We start from the raw sequence: 17,379 nt of genomic DNA, 5'->3' as shown, positions 1-17,379 counted from the left end.
TTTTTGCACAGCATAACATACACGAGTAGAGTGGTGAGGATGGCTATATCCTGCATTGTATTTTAGATTCTTTAAAGCCCCAATGCGTAAATTCTATGTCCTTCCCAGGATTCGAACCAATGCCTCCCATGTGGGAGAAAACATTTCTAGTCAAGGTGGAGGAGAGATATTACACTTTGCGAGTCAATACCACTTGTTATCCAGTAGTGGTCCTACATACAGATTTGCAAAATAACATTTTATTCACTAAAATGTTCCGTATAGTGGCTTTAATCTTATATCTAACTATAAATGCACCAAGTCTGTATGTGTGTGTATGTACGTCTGTATGTACATTGAAGACAAAAGTGTGTAAACACAAACATTGAAGACAAATGTGCTCCATGTGGCAGAGTAGACAAACGGCACAGAGGCTCCACTGTTAGGCTTACATGGTTTCTTTATTATCAACATTATGTTATGGCGACCAGATTGTCAGCTTTGAATAGTTTTCAATAGGTAGCAAAGAGCAGGCATGTGTTTTCTCACACGGGTAAGAGTAGAGAGGAGTTGATGAAACGCCATGATGTCGAGGCAAAGAGAAACAGAGATGCTGATTCAAAGTTTGACCAGTTCCTTATAGATAGTAGCTCCCTCAAACTAAGGGCTCATTTATATTTCATCACACAACCATGTTCCACTGATGAACGACTTGCCATGCATGTCACATTGTTTTTTCAAATCTGTTATTTTCCTGAAGTAATGTCATGCAGCAAAGTATAGACTAGCCTATATACTGTAGGTGTAACCACTTTCAACCTGGGCCTTATAGGCAAACATTTTCAATGAATTCCAAAAATGTTCTCATTCTTAAATGTTTTCAAAAGTAACGAAAATAGCAGATCTACAAGCTAACAATGATGCAATAGCTATTTTCACTATTTTTGCAAGAAGCCAACAGGCATAAAATATGGCTTAATATGTGTTGGCTACAGATGTGTTAATAATCATCGTGGAGCAGGACTGTGGAACTATCATGAAGGAATGTTTCAAACGCCACTGGCCAAACTGTCAATCAGTGAAGGTTCATGACAAATGTACAACAGACCACAGTGACCTCATTGGAAAGTTGGAAACTCAAAATACATAATTAGTAGGCCTAATGGTATCGGAAAACAAATCAATGTCAAACGAACCAAAACAAGTAAATGACATGATGGTACCTTTGAGGTGTATTTAGCAACGTAGGCATGCATGTACAGAGTAGAGTCTGCATCCAAAGATGTTTTCAACAATGGCCTTTAAGAAATGCCTGCAGTGTTTCCCAAGCTCAACATGGCACATCGTCTTAGTATGGCACAGAGGAAAGTGAACGTTAATAGTGCCATTAGTAACAAAACATGTATGTCCATACAGTCCACCATACAGGTGACTTTATACACCGACATCAAAAGTAGAAAGTCAATTTCACTCTGAGAGTTTACATTTGTACACACAGAGTGAAATGAACTCTCAGGATTTTTTTGTTTGAGTATCGAGTATAGAGGGAATAGATGGAAAAGTAAACTTGATCTCTTTATTTCTTGTGAGTATAAATGTTTAACAGCTCAGAGAAAGCACTTAAGCTAAAAAATATATTCATAATTGGCATAACAGCATCCGTATTATGTTTCAGGTGATAGTGTAAAAAGAAAGGAAGTGAAAATAAATTATCTGAACAATAATTATAATAACAATAATTATAATAACAATAATTATAATAAAACAGTCTCAAATGAAGATTTATAAACTTTTTTGTTTACCTGTTTCTTTTTTTGTAAATTCCTTTAAAATAGTCCATGAGCAAAAAATCCAGCATATTTGTCATAAAATGTCATTCAGGGGGATCACCCTCATCTACCCAAAGCTAACCCACACGTCCCCCTTTCATTCCTCTCACAAATTTACAGTATTCACAGTTAACTACAAACATGTTCGGCACGTTTACCACTGCAGCTAGACAGCATATAGTCCGTCTATCACAGGAAGTGATAATGGAGAAAAACTTAAAAAGGTGCAATTATATTTTCGTGTTTAAATGCGAACGGCCGGGGGTGGGGCGGGGGTGGTTGAGGGGTGATGTATAGAATCTACATTGTAGATCATTGTTCTGTCCTCTCAAATTAAAGCAGGTACCTAAAAGGGGAGGAATATGAACGTCCACAATGCATATTCCCTTCCCTTCCCCATCCCCTGTATTCAGCAAGACAATCATGATCAACTGTGTCTGCGTGGATGCTTTTTAGCACTGACAAATTGTGCAAACCACTCAAACATCACTAATGTTTTTACATCTCTCAATTCGGGTTGCGATTCGGAACCGAAGGGAAACGTATCTAACATTGAGGAACCAGGAATGGGTTTCATCAGCGGTCAGAGCTGGTATGTGGACTTCACGTCGGCTATACAATTACAATACCGGTGGTTCTCAAACCTTTTTCGTTAAGGAATCGGACCGTTAAAAAGGAATCGTTAAGGAACCGGAATTGTTAAAATTCTATAAAGAATCCCAACTCTACTCTTCACCACAAGGCAGGCAAGTCGACACAGTGAGGTCCAGAGGCTTGTGTGGTGCACCCGAGCGAACCGCTTAGCGAGTCAGTGCCCTCGGCAAGGAAACCGGTGGCCTCGCGCCTCGACAATGTGTCTTATGATCTGGCCAGTGGATGGAATAGATTATTACCCGTGTCCAAATTGTCATGCATGGTACTTGACAATGATGTGTGTGTTTATGCTAAACATTAGAGGGCTTGCTAGCTGGCTAGATAGGGTATAGCTGCAAACAGGCGGATGTCACTAACACCCAGCCAAAGGGAGGACAGTGTAGCCAATGAAAACGACTGGACATGTATGATGAATTGCCGCATTTGTCAGAGCGAAAAGCATACACGCACCGACTGTGTGTCCGTTTGTCTGTGATGATATACGCCTCTAACGAGACGTGACCTCCGTTTATGTAATATCTGAGCCCCACCCACCCCCTCTGCTGTTTTCTCTCCTGTTCCACTCTCATCCCATGGCCGTGACCATGTTGGAGTGATGCGGGTGGCCAAACGAGGGGTGTATGGGGGTGGGCGTGGGAAGCATGTGTCCGCCGTGGCTGAAGGGGGTCAGGTGGCCCATGGACATGTGTCCGGCCAGTGAGGCGGCGCTGAATGGAGAGCTCTTGTCGTGCATGCACTTGGAGTAATCCTCATAGCTGTCGTTCATGCGCTTTCCCTTTTTGGACTTGTTGGACATTTTGCGGTTGCGCGTCTGTATTCCCTCTTTCTTCATGGTCAGAGGCCGGTTCACCTGCGGTCACAGTGAGAGATCAGAGAGAGAAGTGAGTGACCTGCTGGTTACGACGTAGGAAGGAAGTTGAAATACCTGGAAAATATATTGTCAATATGCAATAAAGTACTTTTACCTAACTAATCAAACACACTTATATATGCCTTTGACCCATTTAGACCTGAGGTCGATTTTGAGGCCTTTTAAAACCTAAGGCAGTTTTATGAAAGACACCTGAGGATTCCTGAGAAACTTCAGAAATCCAGAATCCGGAAAAGTACAGAAAAAGACTGGCTTCAGAGATAAAGTAACGTGCTGCGGCAGCCGGTCTAAATTGCTCCAATTCATGCACAGCAACATGGAGTGTTAATTTAACCTCCATTAACACTCTGGATTAACCCATGCACCCCTTAGCTCAGTGGTTCTCAACCTTTTGACCCCGAAATTAATCATATTTGAACTGGGATCCCCCACCCCGACAAGCACTTGGAATTGTAGGAGTTGGCATTACATTTAGTTTAACTCAGTTCCACAGATAAATATTGTGAAAATAGCCGCTCACAACACAACACCTCGCAATGCCAAGTGTTGTGAGCTTGTAGATCTGATATTTTCACACATTTAGCCTCTTTCTCATATTATTTGACAATTTGGCCGATGTTTCACCAGTTGTTATGGGATAGTTTAGTTTGTTGATTACTTTTGATGCAGTAATGATCTTTCATCTTCATCTTCACGGCCATAGGGACCCCTCCAAAATTATGTGGGGACTCCCCTGGGCGTCCCGATCCACAGGTTTAGAACCACTGCCATATATAGTCAAACGTTAACCTTTTTTTACAATATAGAGTCAGTTAAATTGACTCTATAGTTCTTTGCATGCACTACATGCATTTCCTATAGCATAGCATACACCCCATATCCTATAGTGTCTAATAACGCTATTCATGTCCATGTTGACCCTGCAGGCTCATTTAAACAGAGTCCCACTCAAAGAACAGTCTCACCATTGTGAGTCTCAAGGGGATTACGCCTACCATGGAAACAATAAAGCACAAAGAAAGAAAACACCAACGAGTCCAACGGTGTCTGAGAGGCAGCGGAGCACATGCATTCTCCGCCTCTCCCTCTCTCTCCTTTCTGCCTCTCTTATCCCCCAACAATCATTTGTAACCTGCCCGCCTGCTTCCGGTCTATACTTGACCCCGCTGACTTGCTGTACGGGCCCATGCAACCTGCAGTCTGTTCTAGGAGTCCAGCAGCAGCACTTACGTTGTGCAGCTTGTAGTAGAGGCCGCAGGCGTTACACACGGGGTCTCCGTTGGCGTTGCGGCGCCAGAGAGTGGTGGTGGTCGTTTGACAGTTGGCACAACAGGTGCCTGCTCTCCTGGCCGCGGACTGCAAAGACAGCAATGAAACCTTTGTTAGAATACAGTGGCACTATAGCACTGGTTCCCAAACACTGGGTCGGGACCCATTTGTGCATGCAGGGTCGCGGACAGTGGACACATTGTTATGGGTCCCCATACTTTTTGTTTGTTTCCTACATTTGTTTTTTCATTATTATAAAACATTTACAAAAAACATTCCCAAAAAAGCTAAACTATTCATTAATTAAAAACAAAATGTTTTTTTCCCCCAGTAACTTCATGAACAAATACAATAAAAATCTAATAAATTGCATAAAGAGGAACAAATATTTAATAAGTGATTGTAGATCTGCTATTTGCACTAGTTTGGGTCCGGGGAGCTGATTGGGGGTGGGGAGGGGGGGTGGGGAGGGGGGGTCAAATTCAGCTTTCCAGTAAATAATAGTAATTAGGCCTATATTTGCAATTTTGCCCTGTTACTTTTGACAATGGTTTGTGCCATTGTGTTCCACAAGTCCATTATTTATTGTCTGATTGGTGTCTAATTGGTTTAGAGAACTAATTAATTGCTATACAATTACTATTGAATTATACACAGTCTTTCTTTATTCTACTTTATGTACAGTATACAGCCTACTTGCAGCTTTAAAGGTTGAGTGCAAAGAAATTAGTCAAATTCAGTCACGCAGGAGCCCAGACAACCTGCAATGTTTAATTGCTATATGAAAAATCACACTTTATAATATTTGCTTTCAGTTTCAAGTATTTCCCCCAAGAAAATAAATAATATGTAAATAGGCTTCTCTCACAGTGATTATAGATAACAGAAACAAATATTAAAGCCTATTGTGAAATGTGGAAATTATATATTTTGTTCCATAAACAGTCACATCTAGAATTCATTCAGTCCATAATGGGTAAAATCATTATCAATATATTATCGCGATTTCCCAGCGTTATATTATTGTCACATAGCATGCATGCTTCATGTCGGGGATGGACGCCTGGATGCCTGGACCATTAGGTTATAGCGGAGCTAAAAGGAAACACGCGGTGGTCTCGCTGCTTATCTGGACTGGTCAGATATCCGGATAGGAAACAACTGGAGGCCTCGCAGCGACGCTGCTGCCACTGAATAGAATGAACCCCGCGCGATGCACGTTATTGGCTCATGGGAAGAGAAATCCAATGGATTTATCGAGGCTATTCATCTAACAGCAATGTAGGCACTAGGCCTAGACGTCGCTATAGTTCATATAGGCATCGACAGCCGCGGATTTTACACGAACGTCTTTGAGTCTTGACTTAAAGCCGATAATAATTCAAGATGATTTAAATTGTGCATTAGGAGCTTCTTTTCTTCTTTATTTTTTTCGGTAGACGCGATAGATCAATGACACACATACTGCTCGGTTAGTTATAGCCTTCATTCATATATATATATATATATATGAATCATATATTTAAAACAATATTCCAATCCCAAAGCCTCATGGCTAAGCTGCCATTTCCACAGCTCTGCTATAGGTATAAATGTATAGGCTGTGTATTTCTATTAATATCAATGGTGTTCTCGCCTATATACTCTTGATTTTGAATAAAATCACTGATATTATTCAAGTGGCATAATATCAGCAGGTATAGGCCTTGCGTTATGGGTTATCATATTTAAAATTTGTTTTGGATTGTGCAGTTGACTGTCAAAGTGAGACACAAATGATTATGTAAAAATAGCTACACTCGGATCAGGCAATAGCTATATTCTGATGAGAATTCAACCATCAGACTTTGAATTGGACAAAATGACCTTTTAGGCCTACATACAATATACATTACATACCCACATTCATTGATTTAATTAAGTGTTCATATGGCATGTTGTTTGAAATGGCCATAGGTGAAGCATGTTTGACTGGGCATATAGGCCTTCTTCTGAATCTGAACTGCTGCCCTCATATAAGTAAAAATATAACATTGATGTTTAAACAGGTTCATTGTGGGGGAAGAAGCCAGAGGGGTAAGACGGATGAAAACAAAACAAAAAGGATGTATGGAGTAAAGTTACACATGCCTTTCCACCACAACACATGAGCCTCAATGAAAACAAACACAAGCATGAAGCCACAGCAGCACAGCAAGGTCAAAACGATGCGCCGCGGCGTGATGGGCTACTGGAGTGTCACCCAGCCATTGTGCTGCATGAGAGGGATGTTGCAGTGAGCCTGCTATCAGTGACAGTATCAGAAGTAGCGGTAATAATGATAGCAAAAACAACACAGATAGACTGCACTCCACTAACGGCCCGTGTGAAGGAGTGCAGGGGTGAGAGTAGGAAACACAATTCCAGGAAACTGATTGGGAAAATATAACTTTCCTGGAATTGTGCTCCCCCCTCCTCTCTCTCTCTCTCTCTCTCCATCTTGTGATCTTTTCATTTAGCCCTGCATGGTCGTCCCCTCGCTCGCCCCTCCACATGTTTGAGTGACTGAGTGGCATATTATAGGCTACTCACCAGTCTGCGTTTGGGCTTGATGAGCGGCCTATTCTGTCCGTTCATCTTGTGGTACAGGCCGCAGGCGTTGCACAGATAGTGGCCGGTGCCATCGCGCCTCCACAGGGGGGTAGAGGTGGCCCCGCAGTTGACACATTCACGACCCTCTGAGAATGGAGGATAAAACAGGTGGACATTTTAATCACTTTCAACCTGGTGACCCTATTGGGCATGTATACCGTCTGTGACATTTTAAAAGGTGTGTTTGAAAGTATAAAATACGGTAACCTTTACGGTTGACCTTTTGATCTGATAGACATGCATGTTATATAGGTTTTTTATAGGCTATATGTCATGTTTAATGTATCTGTACGTATAGTCATCGTTTAAATAATTTTGAATGCATGAGTCTTTAGATAAAGATTGACAGACAGATATCTGGAAGTCCATATAGAGAAGGGATGTTTGGGTTAGAGACAGTATAACAGAATGAGCATGCAGCAAGAAATAGTAAAAGAAAGAAAGAAAGAAAGAAAGAAAGAAAGAAAGAAAGAATCCAGTAGGCCTGCTGGCCTTTCTTTTAAAATGATCATAATGGCCAAATAATATATGTAATTTGACCATGCAGGTGTTCGTTTGGTTTTAGTTTGACAATTAAAGTCATGCAGTACCATTTACGTTTTTTAATTTAATTTTGTATAGGCTGCATTATAAAATGTATTTTAAAGAGGGACATCTAATCCCTGCTTGGCGTGCTTGCTGATCTGTATGGCTATGGCTGCTGGACTAAAAACATTCTATATAGATTATGTTCTAACAGTTAATTGACTAAACACAAACATTGTATTTCTGTAACGTCGGCTTGTGCAGGCTATATGGTCTGCCAACAAATATGGGGGGGTATATAGCGGCTACATGTCGTATTAACAAAGAAAACGTCTCTTAGCCATTTTGGCTGTTTGGTACCTTTGAGCTGTATCCAGTTGACCATTCTCATGGATCCATGCTCACGCGCGTAATTGAGTTTCGGCTAAAAGAGGATTATAACCAACCGCACGCACCCGACAGGGCGACAGGCATATATGATATGCATATAACAAAAGGGCAAAGCATCCTCATTTGTATGGTTCAAACACTGTTTACACAAATGATATGATCGTTAATCAAGTTGAAAGTGTATAACTTAAATGCTTCATGAATAATATAGGCCAATATTGCTCGTATTCATTCATATTAGCCTGTAGATTTCTGAGCAAATTAAATATACTTAGTCTACTGAATATGAGCAAATTTACAAAATAACCTGCAGGCTATACTATTGGCTTAATTGTTACTAGCTACATTTGGGAAAATAGATCTTTCGACCCTGCAAGTGCACGGCTACATTTATATGCTGATTTATGCTGTTGCTATAATTCACACGCAGGCCTGCTGATTTATTTGATGGCTTCAAAATGTATCCTATATTTTGCTTCGCCGAGCTGTCACTGTGTGTGTGTGTGTGTGTGTGTGTGTGTGTGTGTGTGTGTGTGTGTGTGTGTGTGTGTGTGTGTGTGTGTGTGTGTGTGTGTGTGTGTGTGTGTGCAATTATTTCCCATAATTGCGAACTATATTATGCATCAAGAAAAGAAGAAAAGTTGCTGTGGCCTATAGCCTGCGGTTGACTCAGCCTTTGTGTTGATTATGTGAGAAACAATAGGATACAGAATTATGTCTTAAGTGTATCATATTGTTTTAATGTTTCACCAACTGATATTTTTGCAAACATATATCCTATATATCCAAAACGAATTGAAATCAATTCATATAGGCTATTCAGCTTTGTGCTTGTAGGCCTACCAACGGATTACTAAAGTGCATATAGGACCAGATAAGTCAGTTAAAAATAATAATAGCCCTGCAGTAGCCTATTTGTGTTATACATTTCCATGAAGATATTAGGCGAATCGTCAACTTCATCATGATTTAGAAACAGAAAGGCCTGTCACTCTGACTGCTGGTTGGGAAACTCACCGGAACACGAGCGCGTTTTGCTTTTGCACTTGGGGTTGAAGCTGGAGGACGAGGCTCCCAGCAGGCTGCCCGGGTGGAACAGACTGCTGCCATAATCGTGCGCCGAGGGGAGAGAGTACGTGGGGTAGGTCGGTATGGGATGGTGCGTGGAGGGCGTCTGGGCGCTCATGGAGGCCAGGCTGCTCCTGAGCGGACTGCAGCCCTCCATCTTCATTCCTTCCGATAGTGACATCTGGTATTTATTGATAGATTCCTTCTCGTCCATTCTGACACTAGAGGAGGACGGGGACGCGGCGCCAGGGTCCGGCGACACGTCCTTCGGCGGGGTAGGGGGGAACGGGTATAGGTGGTGGGGACTCGAGTGGGACGGCGTTAGCGACGAAGCGGAGGCCGCGTTGGAGGCGTTGCTGCACGGGTAGACCGCTCCGGAGGAGCCGCCGGAGTGGTGCAGGCCAGCGGGTTTACTGAAGTGATGGCTGACCGCCCACGCGTTGTGGTGGTGCGCCGAGAGGGCAGCCTTCCCGCTGTCCAGCCACGAGATCCCCGGGCTGTGGATGAGATGAGGCCGGCACACCTGAGTCCCCGTGAGACGAGCTGTGAAAGAATTCAACGGCAGCCTGATTATAAGAAGAGTTGTTTCATATGGCCTATATATTTTAATGCAATATATATATATATATATATATATATTATTATTTTTTATATTTATATTATTTTATTATTATTTATATTTATATATGTTTATACATATATAAATAATAATAATTTTAAAAAAATAGGCTACCTGTTTTATTACTACTATTTATGCGGTATTCTGCTAAAATAAAAATAATTGATTTAGATATATGTCTAATGCAGTTTGTATGGATTATTGGATTATTCAAAATAAATAAAATGCACATGTTTAGTATTGTTTGTGGGTTTTTTTTTATCACACCTGCACAAGATGTGTTTTATGTGGTTATTTTACGATCAATATTGTTTGATTATGCTAACATTATATAGAGCAAAAGCAACTTGTCAAATATGTTTTTATTTGTATTTGTTATAGAACACAGCAGGCTATAATAGACAGATGATTCTTACCATGAGCTGCTTGGCTATAAGAGACTCTCGCCCGTGCGTGCGGAGAGTTGGGATAGTAGGGGTTCCCCTGCGAGTCCAGATGATTAAAGAAAACATCCACTTCATCCGGCGGTAGGAGCTGTGCCGTAGGCTCCATGTAGTTGTGCGCGAGGCCGGGATGGTGAGAGTCCGGGTGCTGTCCGTTAAGCATAGCATGGTGGTGCATCCACCGTGGCTGGTCAGCCGCAATATCCATCTCTGGGTTAGATTTATGGGGCGGCTATCCAGTGAGAGGACGGCGGATAGCCTTAAATATGTTCCTCTGTAACCGCTGTGTCCTTTATTCGAGGTCCTCAAAGGATCGAACTATAACAAGGCCACTTAGTGTTGAAGAAAACTCCAAAACGCGATCAGTTGGCAGTCTATTCCTTCCCGTTCCATGCACTCTCTGGAAGCATGTCCCGTTTGACACTGGAAACCTGTAAACCAAATATAGGATGTTAATATTTCAGAGGCAGTCAGGCAAAGGTGTTGCACTTGCACATAGCTATCTCACTCGGTGTGACCACACAGTCATCATGTGCGGGAGAGCTCGAGGACACTGCTCCTTTTTAGGTGATGCGTCGAGATGCATGACAAGATAATGAAGAAATCATCACCACCCACAAATTAATGTTTTGAATGAATGGCTAAGTGAAAATGTTTCACCTAAATTGCATTTACTCTGAAGTAAACTAACTCCGTCAGTTGATAACAGGAGCCTATTGCTTCCACATGTTTATAATCTTTATGCTTTCTATATACCGAGTTTTATAAAGAGCGCTCAGCGAGCCATTCCATACCTTGCCAAGTTGTTGTAAATACAGCGTCGGTGAGTCGGTCGATGAATTCTTCTCTTGAATTGCTTCTTTTTTATCCAGAACTCAAAATGTAAAAAAGCGTTAAATAGGTCTATTTGTCGGTTGGGCGTGCATGCGCGTTTGTTTCTCTCTGCAAACTGTGACTGACTAATACTATATGTGTCTGCGTGGACTTAGTTCAGCAACATGTAGCCTAATGCAAGTCTGGCTGCAAAGCTCAGGCGCCAGGGATGTCATGCTCGCAGGGCGGAGTCTGGTGGACTCTGTCAGACTCGAGCCAATTGAATGTCTGCTCCGTTTCAAGATTCAACCCATCCCTGAGCCAGCGCCACTAGAAAACAGTGGCCGTAGCGGCTACCATATTGTATTATTCAATAGCAGTGAAAGTCCCTATTTAAATAATGGGTAATGGCCTATATGTATCGTTGTACATTCTTGTTTAAATATGTTAGCCTATATATGGCTGAGTCGCCTTAAACCTTGTTCAAATTTGCTTTGATGGCCTGGGAAATTAAACCGTTCAAGTGGATTTAAATGAGAATTAAATGCTATATTAAAAGAACAGGTGCAATAGCATCATATTGGCATCATATATGTTATTTCACCATAGCTTCACCTGCAGCAATAGTGTTAGAAATGTGCAAAGGTCGCTCCGTCGCTTTTTCTTGGCACCTGTTGTTGAGTTAACCTAAACCCTGACTACTTGGTTGGCAGAGGTCACTCGGGGATCTATAATAGGCCTAGTGACTTTTCTGTTTTCACTATATTAAATATCTATTCACTATCACTATAGTCTACATTGTTCAATAATAAACTGCTCAGAAAACTTTGCAATCACTTCTAATGCAACTGAACTGATCTCTTCCCCTCTCCTCCATCTCTCTCTCGCCCCCTCTCTTGTTATTGTGTTGTCACGTTATTGTTATTTTTGAGCGGTGCCTCCGCTCCATTATGCAGCTGTGTGTCCCGACCCTATACGTGTCCCTAGGCTGTATACGAGCGCGTGTCCGAGCACGGAAAGCTGCAACACGGTCTGTCATTTCTCGACCGTTTCGGACGCGGTAAGGTTCGCCAGGAACAGGGCCGTCCAACTGGGCCCGTTCCTGCAGGGGGCTGGATGTTCCGGGGACCCCCACGCGGTAACTCTGTCATTTCTTGACCGTTTCGGATGCGGGAAGGCTTGCGCGTTCCTATGCGGGTCTGGATGTTCCGCGGAGCCCCCCGGGACATTTTGGGAAAAATGACAGAGGTACCTCTGTCATTTTTGACAGAGGTATACATGAGCACAGTATAGGGCCTACACTACAATACAGTACAGATCACAGTATAAGTACAGTACATGCAGTAACTATAGGCCTATATAACAATAAATGTATATTGTACCGCTCAGTTCACACAGGTGTTATTTTTCTTTCATCACGTTTGATATGCACTTCTGCTGAATTGTTATTAGTAATAAGGACCCCCCCTCTCTCTCTTTCTCTCTCTCCCCATTTTTCTATATCTTCTCTCCCCCTTCTCTCTCTCTCTCTCTCTCTCTCCCCCCATTTTTCTATATCTTCTCTCCTCCTCCCCTCTCTCCCCCTCCCTCTTTCTCTTCTCCAATCTCTCCCTCCCTCCCCCCTTTCTCTCTCTCTCTCTCTCTCTCTCTCTCTCTCTCTCTCTCTCTCTCTCTCTCTCTCTCTCTCTCTCTCTCTCTCTCTCTCTCGGCGGTACGTGGGATGAATGGCAGGCAATAATTGCAGAGGGAACTCGCAGCCCTGACCGGCCAACATTGCCGCCTGCTTGACGCCGTTTACTGACGTCACCGCATCTTAGTGGAGAAAATACATGAGGAAATGAACTTTTTACAACGCCAAGGGACCGAGAGGATGCTGGGTAGCATGAGATCCAACATCCCAATGGATCTGAACTCTAGGAAGCCGAAGAGAACTCCATGTGATATTGAAACCAATATATCAAGTAGCCTACAGTCTTTTCATTTATGTTTAGATTTTTTTCCTCTTTTTATCAAAGAGAAAAAGTATAGGCTATATAGGCTATATAGGCTTTATAAGCCATAAAGCTATATTTCAGTGAATAAGCTTAATGACTGAGTATCAACAATTGGAGTGAACAATGAATTATTTGTATAGCCATCACAAACAAAGAGATAGCCTTAGGCTACTATACATCACTAATGTATATTAACTATGTAATCAACAAATACAAAACGATATATAGAGGCCAAAGAGGCTTTCAGATCCACCCGTACGTATCCACAACGAAATAAAATCGGTGGCACCGCATTTGGATGTACTTGTTCAATTCATTTTCTAAATTATCCCAAGGTGGTGCAGGTTATATTATGCCGATGGATAAAGGCATTTTTTTTTAGAGACAGCTTTTTTAGGCCTATTCTCTATCTGTCCATCTATCAGGGGTGATTCGTATTTTTGACGTCACCTCTGTCTTGGTTATAGGCTAAACCTTTTTTTGTTTAGTTAAATCATGCCCACTCGTTTCAAAGGTGACTGTATAGCCTATAGGCTAATTGGTTTTCAATAGGCCTACCAATTGTAATATATCAAATCATAATTTAAACATATAAACTTTAGCTTAAAGAATGCAGGACAAACATTCAATTCCAAAAAAGTGTGCCAAATATTAGAAGTATATATAGCCTATAAAAATGATAATGTGCGGATACATGCTTGAAGCGTGAGCTGTTTTGATCCGCCGTGGCAAGTAACGACTACACATACAGCCTTCTTGATGCACGAGATAAAGCCTTATCAGCGACAAACATCCACTTCCATCTTCACATTAATTCAATCCCCCTCGCTGATCTTTTTCTCCACCGCTTCTCCCAAACACACGCTCTGTAGTAGATGGAGATCCATCCTTATTGTCGTTGTTGCACAATCTCAATCAACTCAACAAAGAAAAGGAGAGATTGAGCCTAAATTAGTGTAGTGAACCATAGCAGGACTACCATTGAAACGGAAGCCGCTTTACTAATAAGCCTTTACAAATAAGCCGAATAATAAACCAATATTAGGCCTATATCAAAGTTTACAATAGCAAAAATATGTGTTAGCCTAATAATAAGGTGCATTTGTTATTATTGGGCCTATAGTAATATATATTATTATTATTATTATTATTATTATTATTATTAGTAGTATTATTATTAGTATTTATTATTATTATTATTATTATTATTATTATTATTATTATTATTATTATTATTATTGTTGTATTGTTTTTTTTTAGTAATGCAATATCAGGCCTATTATTGATCATCCCTTTTTGCACTTACTTCTAATAAAACCGTGTGTGTGTTGTGAGTGTGTTGTGAGTGTGTGAGAGAGAGAGAGAGAGAGAGAGAGAGAGAGAGGAGAGAGGGAGAGAGAGAGAGAGAGATGGGGAGGAGGGGGATCCACTGCTTGTAGGATCCTTGGGTCCTCCTGATTAGAACCCATCCCGGGGTAATTTTTCATCGGTGCTAGCTAATCTTTGTTCTTTGTGAAGATAATAAATAGCCTAATCGTTATCAGCAAGCTGCTGGAGGTGTCGGGAGAATGGGGGGCTGATCGGCCCGGGAAATAGGCTCCAAAGTGCCGCGGAATAAATGGCATTTCTTATCTCACTCCCCCAGATTATCGCCGCCTTTTCAAACTCGCACAACAAATACACCCGATGCAGGGGGATGCATCATTGACTGGACCAGATCTCTCTGAGTGATAGACAGGGAGAATGAGTGCATGGCAATATTTACAAGTTTAATGTTCCGCACGTGCAAAGTCTTCATCCATTGTATTTGGGCGGCATAAATACAAGCTCAGTATTCCATTATTTTGAGGTTATCTGCGGATGCCATCTGATCTGAGATGCCTGGTCTTTGTTGTGGCGTCTCTCGCAGCTTATTTCTTTCATGTTGGATTTTGCTGGATAACGGTTTAACAAGACGCAGCTCAGTTCTGCACAGGGAGGGAAATTTATTCTATAATGTTTCTATGGAAATATTTGGAAAATAGCAAATATCTTGGGTCGATCCGTCGATCGACATGACACGACAATTTGGTATAAAATAAACATTTCGGAGCCTGTGGTTTGATTTAGACTGATATAGGCCTACGAATATGGCATCATTTTTACAGCATAATCGTGGCCTGCAGCCCTGCAGGCATTTACACGTTTGAGACACTGCATGCTGTTGAATCATGTTGGTCAATCAATAGCCTAATTAAAACGAAGATTACCGTCATGCACGGACTAGAGAAGGCTTTCTGACTATTGCTTATTGTTTAGTCAACAAAAACATAAAAACTCACAACAGTTGGTTACAAAGCTTTACGTTTTATAACATATATTTGGTTTTCGTAAATAGGCTTAAATGAAAGTCAAAATTCGCCCAGTAGGCCTTCTTAGGCATACCGCCACTTATAGGCTGTAGCAGGCTAGTGATTTAAAAAGAAGGAAAGAAATTATGTCTTGTCTGTGTTGTGACTTGTGAGGGCACATGATTTTTGAAGAACCTGTTTGTGGAGCTAATATTATTATGTGTGAGTCAGTGTCCGTTAAGCATATGGCAAAAACGGGGGGGGGGGGGGGGGGGGGGGGGAGAAAAAGAAAAAACATTTCGCCCCTTCCAGTTCCAATATACAAAGATTATAACTCGATGCTTAATAATAGGCAGCCCCGCTGATGGTCTCCTGGGCAACAGCGATAACAGTGCAGTCATTTTCCATATCTTCGCCAGAGTCTATTATATTCAAGGATTAGTTCTCCTTCCGGAAAAGGTCAAATCCAAAGTCATGCTGCCAGGAGTGTTCATCACACTCTCGCTCCCCTCGTGTTGGAGCCACTTTCCTTTCTCTGTGCTCCCTTGTCATATCAATATGAATGATTGATGACCTTTGTTGACATGCTTTTGACAGAAAAGACAAGACAAGCTTCTCCACTTCTACCCAGAGACATACCGGTAGCTTTCCTGATTTTACTGGCAGGATGAATTTATATCCAAAAGCCAGAAACGCCTCATTTGAGACTGTGGCAGAAACGCGTTATTCCTAATCCTTGGTTGCTCAGCCAGCTATAGGGCTCCAGTTTTATTCATGAATACTGTCTAGCACTAGTTTGGGATAATCAGGCGGACAGCGACACCTAGCGGGAAAGAGGTAGGTTGTTAGTTTGTGAAATGCCCATGCATGATGCTCTGGAAGGATACGGGACTCGGGAGTAATAGGACCCATTTTCGGTAGCCGAATGCTAATGAAAATAAAAGCCTGGGTACCGAGGCTACATTTTAGGTGTGAATGTTTAGGAACAAACCATCCCAGAACAGCTATCACCTTATTCACCGTGTATTTAACATAGTGGCCTAAGGTAGACTATATAGGCTAATATTATTGGAGGCCTGCATCTTCTATCCAGTGGACTGAACAGAAAAAACTAAACTCAGGAAGTGTTTTAGGCCTATCTCACAGCCCGTTTTCCACGCCCACTTCCGGTAAATAGTGGTGTCTTTAACATGAGCATTTATTATTATTATGAAGCAAACAAGATGGTAAATCAGGTCGAACAGATAGAACAAACCTTACCTTGAGAAAACAAAAGTTGTAGACTTCTTAAATTACCTCTGTTAACATGGAGCGTCTATGGAGTGACGTCACGCTATCACCACTAACCCCGAAAGGGGGCGTATTTAGGGGGGCGGGGAAATTCTGTGAGATAGGCTTAATGGACTGAGCTGTATGTTCTGACATGAACTTCGAAAATATTCTCTTTTAAATATACAACATTTTTTATGTTTTCTGTATAATTATATGCTCTTTCACAGTCTTTTATGGATGGACATATGCAGGTCTAGGCCTACTATTGTCTATTCTCTAGAACTGGCATTTGAAGCAAAAAATCCAAGGCCTGCAAGGATTTAAACCCAAGAAAGCCTATATGTCTTGTTTCCATTGGGGTCCTTTTGTACTCGAAACAATAACATTAGAATCTTAATGTTTTGCCGATTATTTGGGGGCTCCATTACAATACGCTTGCGGCCCATGGGCCCCGGCCCACAGGTTGGGAATCACTGATCATTAGGGGTCAGAAGTCATGGTTTGACCCATGACTGCACTTCCAAATTTGACAGAATCCAGTTTGCCGATGACACAACTGTGGTGGTGCATGGGGCTCATCAGTAAAAATGTGGAACTATTAACAACATGGTGCAGTTATAACCTCTTCCTGAATGTGGACAAACACACATCAATCACACGTCACTGACCATCGGTGGCACCCCTGTGGAAAG

At 41.8% G+C, this 17,379-nt stretch overlaps 1 protein-coding gene across 2 annotated transcripts; it reads right to left on the bottom strand.

Annotated features, from left to right (window-relative positions):
* Nucleotides 1-416: 416 nt before the first annotated feature.
* On the bottom strand, nucleotides 417-16,722 carry LOC306930330 (GATA-binding factor 2-like). Of its 2 annotated transcripts, XM_079511244.1 has the most exons (7): nucleotides 16,676-16,722; nucleotides 11,073-11,152; nucleotides 10,252-10,709; nucleotides 9,166-9,759; nucleotides 7,174-7,319; nucleotides 4,564-4,689; nucleotides 417-3,312 (listed from the first exon to the last, which is right to left on the bottom strand). In XM_079511244.1, exons 3-7 carry the CDS (start codon nucleotides 10,484-10,486, stop codon nucleotides 3,028-3,030), a joined length of 1,386 nt encoding a protein of 461 aa, XP_079367370.1. In that variant the 5' UTR covers nucleotides 10,487-10,709; nucleotides 11,073-11,152; nucleotides 16,676-16,722; the 3' UTR covers nucleotides 417-3,027. The 2 variants fall into 2 exon arrangements, with proteins under 2 accessions (XP_079367370.1, XP_079367371.1); XM_079511245.1 differs by lacking the exon at nucleotides 11,073-11,152 and having other exon boundaries at nucleotides 16,676-16,711.
* Between the last annotated feature and the right edge of the window lie 657 nt (nucleotides 16,723-17,379).

This window comes from Electrona antarctica (genome assembly GCF_951216825.1).
Source record: "Electrona antarctica genome assembly, chromosome: 9".
In the NCBI taxonomy this organism is placed as follows: Eukaryota; Metazoa; Chordata; class Actinopteri; order Myctophiformes; family Myctophidae; genus Electrona; species Electrona antarctica.
The sequence above is the reverse complement of the archived record's forward strand: the minus strand, read 5'-3'. Positions and strand labels throughout refer to the sequence as shown.

What these genes read in the sequence shown, in the direction of transcription:
- LOC306930330 (XM_079511244.1), bottom strand. Translation starts at nt 10,486, where the DNA reads ATGGATATTGCGGCTGACCAGCCACGGTGGATGCACCACCATGCTATG. An exon ending in TCAAGCCCAAACGCAGACTG is followed by an intron (nt 4,690 to 7,173) that starts GTGAGTAGCCTA and finishes CTGTCTTTGCAG; the next exon opens with TCCGCGGCCAGGAGAGCAGG. An exon ending in TCTACTACAAGCTGCACAAC is followed by an intron (nt 3,313 to 4,563) that starts GTAAGTGCTGCT and finishes CTGTGACCGCAG; the next exon opens with GTGAACCGGCCTCTGACCAT.